Source organism: Vanellus vanellus, assembly GCF_965231255.1.
Source record: "Vanellus vanellus genome assembly, chromosome: 13".
Taxonomy (NCBI): Eukaryota; Metazoa; Chordata; class Aves; order Charadriiformes; family Charadriidae; genus Vanellus; species Vanellus vanellus.
The window spans coordinates 407,539-416,307 of record NC_138918.1 but is presented as its reverse complement, the minus strand read 5'-3'; the positions used below and the strand labels follow the sequence as shown (position 1 = coordinate 416,307).

The 8,769-nt window shown below is 51.5% G+C and overlaps 1 protein-coding gene across 1 annotated transcript in view; it reads left to right on the top strand.

Moving 5' to 3' along the window:
* Positions 1-839: 839 nt before the first annotated feature.
* Positions 840-8,769, top strand: part of STK32A (serine/threonine kinase 32A) — a gene marked incomplete at both ends in the record, with an annotated part of 31,829 nt that continues 23,899 nt past the window's right edge. Inside the window, 2 exons of the mRNA XM_082490134.1 lie at positions 840-891; positions 8,601-8,656. Coding sequence (XP_082346260.1) covers positions 840-891; positions 8,601-8,656 — 108 coding nt within the window. The remainder of the gene's footprint in view (positions 892-8,600; positions 8,657-8,769) is intronic.

Here is an 8,769-nt window from a genome sequence, read left to right as displayed (position 1 = left end):
GAGTTGGAAAATTAAAACCTGTGTTGTCTGCTCATGAGCAAACCTGTCCTTCCGCAGTGTGAGAGGAAGACCAGCCACTGCAGCCAGCACTGAACCATAAATCAGAGGATTTTATTTTTTTGTTCATAGTTCATATCCAAAAAATTTTTGAAGAAACTGAATGGCAGCTATACCTTGATTTTCCATTAAATCTTTTAATTAAAAAAAAAAGTATGATTTTGTTCCAAATGAAAGACTTCTGTAGCAACTTAAGGTTGACACTTTGAATTTCTTCTTATATAGCTTTTACACTCCCACGTGACCTTAGTAGTCAAAAGTGCATTTCTGATTTTATCTAGCCAATTCACTATATCAATTTATTTTGGATTTTGACCTCACTTCAATTAGTCACGCATCTCTAAATCGGTCATAACATCACTGAAGCTACAAAATATAGTGTATTGGATGATACAGCAAACATGAGCCAGATCCTCAGATCTTTTGGTCTCTTAATCTGTCTCTGCACTTCCCTTCGCGGGCAGTGGTCCTGGTCTAGGTTACAAGGTTATGAAGTTACTGGGTTTCTCTAGTGAACTCCATTATAATGTGCTTTTTCCCTGATACTCAGTTTTGTCCCCACAGCAGTGAACTGCCAGTGAGAAATTTGCAAGCTGCAAAATGCTGCTTAATCCTGAATGATGATGCATTTTTGCCTCCTGCCGTCCCCAGGATGCACCAGCAGAACGCGGCTCGGGGCTGCTGGCAGTGACCTGCAGGTAACTCTGTCCCGGAGGCACCGGCTTCGCAGGTGGGAACCCAACTGAAGAAGTGGAGAGAGAGGAACTGGGGCTGAACACACCATGGGCGCAAACACCTCCAGCAAGTCACCTCCCTTTGATGAAAATGAAGATGGTAAGAGCTTTTCCTAGTTGATGTCTGGGACTGCAGAGTCCACCAGTGTAGAGTGTGAGGCTGAGAGTCACCACCACCTCCCTTCTGGGGCTGCAAACATCCGCACGTCTTGGTTAAGCAAAGGTCTGTTGGGGTCTGTGGCAGCAGCGTGTCTGTGGTCCCCTGCAGAGCTGTGGTCGGGTGTCTTGGTGGTCCTTTCGCATCCCCTCTCTGCGGCCGGGCACTGGCAGAGGTTTGGTGCAGAGATGTCTCTGGGACACTGCCAGGCACTGCGAAGGCAGGGGAGAAACGCTGCTCTTGTGGAAGCAGCGGAGGTTTGTTCTGGAGACCACAGCACAAGGAGGACCAGCATGAAGTGTGGTGGGACAAGAGCTTGAGCAGTGCCTGTTCCCATCCTCGCCTTGGGCTTGGCAGGAGGGCCACCGAGAGAGACCTGGCCGGCAGCGGCAGAGGTGGAGGCTGCTGGTGACTGCCCGGCGGGGCAGCTCTGCCTGTTGGCACTGGGAGACCAGCACACAGGCTTAGTCGGCTGGAAAAGGAGAATACATTGCTGAGAGCAGTACTGGAGGCCAGTGTCACTGTCCTGCCAAGATTGTAGAGACGGTCATTAAGATTGTTCCATAAATATATTTCCTGTTGCATGAGTCAGCTTGGTAGCTGCCATATGGGTTTTCACCTGGGTACGATCATAAAATGCATATCTAGATAAACACAGATAGGTTAAAATAAAAGTAAAATATACGAGAACCTAGATCACTCATAAACTGCCATTCTGAAGGTAAGAATTCCAACCAGAGAGGATGTAATCCTGATTACTGGGGACATAATGGGAAAAGGAGGGGATGGTGGCCAAAACCTGGTCTTTCTCACTCAGCTCCTTGGGGAAAGAGGTCTCGAGGGGGAACGCACTTTTGTTCTGGAAAGGCAGTGGTTATATCCCACATAGCTGCGTTAGTGCTCATGGCAGACAGCAGCCAGCCTCCTGCCCCAGGCTGTCGCCGTCCCCTGTGCGCAGCGGCTGATGTGGACGGCTGTTGGGGAGGGGAAGAGTCACCCTGCGCAGCGGCATGTTCCCCCCGCTGTCCCCAGCCACCCTGCGGTGATCCGGCCCGGTTTGTCATTCTGCAGAGAAGATTTCCCACCTTGGGGTCTGTGCTTGCTGCTGTCGCCCCCGGGCACAGCCGGTGAATCGCCCTGTGCTGCTGTGCCCGCAGTGCCAGCAGCGTGTCTGGGGCTGTTGGGCTAAGTTGGCTGTGGTTCCCAAATGAATAATTCAACCGCTTGAGATTTTTCTTTGTTTTTTGTATTTTTTTCCAGTTACTTTAGTGCAAAGAAATCAGTGTTGTGAGGTTTTTCTGAAGATTTTATTCTTGGTGCATCTAAATGCTCATTATTGGCATCTCTCATAAATAACTACTTGTGCTAGCTCAGTATGACTAATCCTTATTCACATTCCTGGTCACCTTCCTTGGGGTGATATGTCCTGGCCGTGAGATTGACTATAACAAGTAGGGTTTTCATTGGGGTGGCTGGTCTCTCTGCTGAACCTTTCTCTGGGTTCAACATGCTTTGTGCAGCATCAGCTCCTGTGACTGAGGAATAAATAATGCCCCGAGCGATGCGGTGACCTGTGCAGGGTGACTGTCCTTGGGGCAGGAAATCTTCTCGGACAGGTGATTTCTCATGAGAGCCAGTTCTGTGTTTAGAAAGGGGTTGGTTTCAGCAAACAAAACCCGACAGCGTGTGAAGCCCCCGTTAGCTCTCTGGAAAAGGGCACTGGGCTCCCCAAGTGTGAAGTGTCATACCCATGCCTGGTGCGTTTGTGTGTCGTGCTGGCAAGTCGAGGGAAAAGCCCAGTCCTGACCATCTCAAGGCGTTCAGTGTTGGTCTGCTGAGTTTCAGTAGGTTCAGGGGTCTCCCTTGCACCCAGATACCGTGTCCAGACTGGTGCTGTTGTGCTTTCATGGCCCTGCCCAAATTTAAAAAGCGGTAGCACATTTTTTTCTCTAATTAGTCATATTTTAACATACTGGGGGAAGATGACCCCAGCTGAAAAGGGGATGTCCCCTATTAACTTTTCCATTATCTTGGCAAATTTGTGACCACAGACTGTATCACCTTAGATGTCACAATCTTGTCCTTATTCTAGTGTCAATTAAAACTGAAATGGATTAAGAGCTGCTGGGTGCAGCAGGAAGCCGCACAACAGCTCTTCTGCTCCGTGACGCTGGCGGGGCGCTTTGCCGGGCAGTGGAGAGTGGTCTCACCTCTTTGGCCGTGCCGTAGGGAGATTTTTCCTTCGGGACCTGCATAGATATAAACAGCGGCAGTGTGAGAGGTGTAAGTGCCGCGGTGCCAGGAAGGCACCTGATTCTTCACAGCCCGAATTTCACCTCTGGCAGTGCTGTGCTGCAGCTGCATCCGCTGGTGGGGCCGTGGCCGCCGGATGCTGCTCACGGGGGGAGGGAACATCCCGCCCCAGCGAGCACTGTGCCGTTGCACCAGGAGCCGGGTCTGCTTCTCAGAGAACTGTGCCGTAATGTTCGGTGATTTCATTTCTCCAGACTACCTCTCAATTTGCTGAAAAATATAATACCCCACAACTTGGAGAGTACTCAGGCACTTGCAACAAGGTGAAACCTTTTGCAAAACAGGATTGTTAAGGAGCTGTCTTGAGGGTGAAAACATCTGGATTTATGTTGTACCGTTGTTTGCTGCAGAGCCGTGGGCAGATTCCTTCACCTTCCTGTGCCTGTGCTCTTCAGCGGTGCGCTCCCTCCTCCTCCCGCCGCTCAGCCGTTCGCTCCGTGGAGCGGCACCTCGTGCCGTGCAGAGACGGGCAGCACGGAGCAGGGCAGTCGGGCTCACGCCTCGCACGGGCTCCCCTCGTCCTTTGATACGCACACACAGTCATAACGCCCCTTGCATATTGTTCCAAATTGCTGTTGCTATAATTTGACTATTTTCTGTGGCACGTTTGGTTTGGGTTTTTTTTTTGAGATGGACTTCTCAAAGGGGCTTTGTTTGCCATCAGCTGAAGTGGAATGACAGCATTATTTTTCTCTCAGCGTTTCCTCTGAGTAGGCACAGTTGTAGATAATAAGTTAGTGAGATGAAAAGAAAATGAAATAACCAGACAGAAGGTTCAGTGCCGCAAGGTGATCCCCCTCCCGTTGTAGTCAGGATGAGACCACGTTAAAAGCCGGATTTTGTTTGTGCTGCTTCTGGGCAAAAGGGTGTGGAAAGCCCCCCTGGAGGGTGGCAGCCCAATATTCTCTCCAGCTGGCCGCGTTTGTTGGAAGATAAAGCAGAAATAAATAATAGGTGAGGACAGTGGCTGGGTGAGCTGGGTGTACATCCCGCTGTGGTCCTTTGCCAGTATCCTCTGTAGTCCACCACCGGCTGTTCTGTCTTTAAACTGCCCCAGGACTCAGAAGAGCATGAGCTGTGTCTTTGTTCCTCTGCCTGGATCTGCTCCGAGTTTGGCTCCCCGCTCCAGGGGCGCCTGCGTTAGCATCCTGACCCTGCGGTAGCGCTGGCTCTCCTGGGGCTGCAGAGCCCGGGAGGGAGGGAGGGAGGGAGGGAATAGAATGAAAACGGGGGAAATTACAGTGACAAAAGGAAGATGAGTGGTAACAGACTGTGCGGTGTTGAGCTTGCTGTACTGGGGTGGGCGATGGGGATGGGGGGAGCTGAGCCCTCCGAAGCACTCACTGCCACTTGGCAGTTGGAGCCTGGGGCTTTGGCAGGGTTGACTTGTCTCCGATGGGGACGTTTTTCATGGCTAGTTAGGTTCTGTATTTTTTATCTAAATATTGTTTCTTGAACCTGGGTTTAGAAATACAATCCTGGCTTTCAAAATGGTATTTCGTGCTTATGCTTCAGTTGGTTCTTTACAGCAATTGTATTATCTTCCTTGGCATCTCTTCAACATGATTCGTCTGAGCTGGCATATCACATGAATTTTCTCTCTGAAGGGCAAATGCTTTTGTTTTTTCATTGTTTTAGATGCCATCAGGCAGTGAAATGAGGCTTTTCAGATCTGTAGATGTGGATTCAGGATGAAGAGCATGTGTTTGGTTCCTGATTTGGACGCCACAAATTTCTGTACTCTCTGGAAGTGAGACTCTGGACTGGCTCACTGTGAAAATCGGGGATGATAGGAAACGTGAAAACAGAGAGAGGTTAAAACGTGATTGTACCTCGTTTGAGAGTCTTAAATAAAAAGTAAGCAATTTAGCTTTCTTACAACCAGCTCAGTTATAGACCCATGTTTAAAATGTTAATGAAAATATTAATATTAAAAGACAAGGAGGTGGAGGGTGTTAACATGTTCATGAAAGTGTTCCTATTAAAAGACAATGGAGGTAGAGGGTGTTAACATGCAACATCTGCCTGCCGGCTTAACTGCTCTGGATTTGCAGCTGTCCCAGATGTTAATGTCTGGCTGGATCTCTGTGTTCCGTGGTGTGCCCCGCTCTGCCAGAGCCCGTGTGGGGTCCCAGCGCCTGCAGCCAGAGATTCCCTCTCCGTGGTCGTGGGCTGCACGGTGTGGCATGGAGGTCCCGCAGCCCACCTCTCCCCGGCGGGCACCGGGCGCTCCTCTCCGCTCCCTTTTCCCCCCGTGGGTGATAAGCATCTTCACTCTCCCCTTTTTTTCTGTGGGTACCCCCTGCCCTTCCCTCAGATGGTCTAACTGGTAAACACACTGAGTTAAGCACAATCATTACCGACTTGTATTTAGCTCTGATGTTGGCAGCTGTTGTTCCAGGTTTGAAAAGGGGCTTCTGTGCCTAAAAGCCCATCTTTTTTGGAAGTGCTATAGCTGGAAGCCATGAACTTGGCTTTGGTTAGATTGTGGCATCCTACCTGGAAAGACAATGGCCATGAAAAGGACAATTTTTTTAGTTTAGTGTGCCTGTTTTAAATAATGTATTCTATGGGTTATGCAGTGAGTGTTACGCTCCTGGCCAAGGTATGCAGTGGCTGTTTTCAGCCTTTTTTTTGGAGGAAGTTTGGGCAGGCTCAGTCGACCGTATGGCAGTTTGGTGACCCTCATGCATCATGTTTCTGCTGAATGAAACCCAGTCTGCCTGGTTAATTTCTTTGGAAAATACATTAATTTCGTTAAAAAATAAATAAATCCATTAGCAAAGTATGAGCACACTTCCCTGTAGTTGCGTGGTGGCAAGGATGCAGTGTCTGACCGGTTATCCCTGTGGTAGCTTAGAGGCATGATGTAGCCTGAGGAAGATCGGTTTATTTCTGACCGGTATTGTGCACAAATCTGTAACGAGGAGGATTCGTCTGTTGCTGTGGCAGAGTGATTAACAACAGCTTCCTTGCTGGCAGTCTCATCTGATGAAGAGCTGTGGGGACAAACACCTCTCGGTTTCTGTGCCACAGTTCAGTTAATGCAGAAAACAGCAGATGACAGTTGTGTTGAGAGCTGCACTTTTCAAGACAACCCGTGGCCTCGGAAGGGGCAGAGAGGGACAGCTCTGCTGCCTGAAGCACAGGTTGCTCACGCGCCTGTGTGTCTGTGAGGACAAGAAGTGGACCTGCCCACGCGGGTTCGCTCCCCAGACGACCAGGCACGTGGCACGTGGGTCCAGCACCCGCTATAGCATGTGGCACTGCCGCAGCCCGCGTACGTCCAAGCTCTGCTATGGTGAAAGCTGCCTGGGAAGGTTTGGGCAGGCTACAGAAACCATTCCCTCTGCTCTGCCCAAGCCTGGAGCCGGAGCGGTGGGCCATGGCAGAGCGAGGGGGCCGGGGGCTCGGTGTGCTCAGACCTGTCTGCTCGGGGATGGTGCCAACGTAATTGAACTACTTCAGGTCAGCCTGAGAGGAGAACGCCCGTGGCACCCGATGGAGCTGCCAGGCAGGGCTTTCATGCAAGACATCCGCGTAGAGCCTGCGCCTCGGAAGATGCCACGGGCAGCCCATAGTGAGCGCCAGGTCAGCACTGGTAGCAGAGGCCCACCATGGTGGGACAGCCGACTGCGGCCTGTGGCCGGGAGGGCACCGACGGGCGCCCCGGGCTGCTGTCAGCACGCAAGCGCAGGCATGGCCGTGCTTCGTTGTACAGCAAGTGCTTCCATTTTTGTGTCACTTGAAGCTGGAAGGGAGAGAGGCTGTGGGGTTTTCCTCTGATTTAGCCAAGTGCTGGAGGCAGTGTGAAGTCTCGTCCGGTGGCAGGACACGCGGCTGTTTGTGCTCGCGCAGGGTGCTGACAGTAATACCCAAAGGCAGACTGCCGAGGATGGCTGTTCCTGAGGGCCCAACCTGCCAGCGACCCCTGGGCACCGGCACTGGGAGCACACGGCCAGTTTGGTGGTCGGCCTCAGCGGGGAGGGGAGGTGCCACAGGGCCTGCACGGCAGGGCTGGACATGGTGTCGCACGGTTCCCGTGGTCCTGGTGGGGGGACAACCCGCCCTCACTGGCTCCGGCCGCAGGGTCCGGCCCCTTCTGCCAGGGCACGAGGCAAATGAGCTCTGCGATTTCAAGCCCAGCTGATGAGCTCTTGTAAATCCATTAGAGGCCTTTTCCTGAAGCCTCGAATGAGTGTCGCGGTGCGGTGTGGCTCAGCAGTGGCCGGTTCGGGAGCGGATCCCGGCACGTGGCCTTCCCTTAGCTGATGGCTGCTGCGCACAGTGCGGCTGCACCGGCGTCCCGCAGAGGCGCCAGCGGGGTTCAGCGCGTTCGACTCGGCAGCCATTGCTGTGGTACCTCACCCAGCAGTTGGCAGCAGGGTTTGAAGCCGCCACAGTTAATCTGTGCGTGCTGTATGGTAATTTGATTCGCTATTTCTCTGGATCTGTTTATTGCCTGAGATGAAACACAGGCAGCTTTGTCCTGGCCGATCAGAAACACTCGGCGTGTGGGGTCTGTCGATTAACGCTGTAAGTGACGTGTTCTCCCTCGCCGTGCAGATGTCCACCTCCCTCTGTCTCAAGCAGAGGCCAGAAGGGGAACTGAAGACCACGTTCATGTTTCTCCCTCCCCGTTTCAGTGCACAGTCTGCAAAGCTGCTGCTCTCCTGTTTCCCATCTGAGCAGGAATAGCCATGCTGGATGCTGAGCGGCGGCAGAGCTTGCGTCCAGGGTTGCTGTGTTTATCTTGCCCAGGTATCGAACGGCGTCTGGAATACCACAAGGATACGAAAACCCAGCTGCCCATTTACGTCTTCGCGTGGTATAAACATTTAATGGACTAAACTTCTTTGCATTTGGTTTCAGCAGGAAGAAGATCCCTGGAGGTGTTCAAGGCCAGGGTGGACGGGGCTTGGAGCAACCTGGGCTGGGGGGAGGTGTCCCTGCCCAGGGCAGGGGGGCAGAACCAGATGAGCTTTAAGATCCCTTCCAACCGAAACCAGTCTGTGATTCTATGATAAGATGAGACTTTTGTGTTTAACAGTCAGGGCAGAGTGAAAACACTCCCTTGATGGTTCCTTGCCCAGTCCACCCCTGACAACAGCTGACCCAGGGCGCTCGCCTGTGCAGCTCAGCTGGAAAGCAAAAAAGCTGGGCAGACACTCAAGTTTTAAACAGCACCCAAATCTCCCACCCAAAAGCACCAGAAAGTTGCTAGGGTGTCCCTTGTTTTTCTTAGGTCTTGTCTTCAGGAAAAAAAAAGTAGAAATAATGGAATATAATCAAGTGGTTGCTCAGCCATTTAATGTTTGAATGTTTGCTCTTTCTTGCAGTCACCTTTGACCATTTTGAAATTTTGCGAGCTATTGGGAAGGGCAGCTTCGGAAAAGTAAGTATTTTGTGAACTAATCACCATTTGGACAGCTGGAAATATAATTGAGAAACGGGCAGATTAGAGGCTCACGTGAGAGTAAAGAAATAACCCCTGCCTTGTCAATGAGC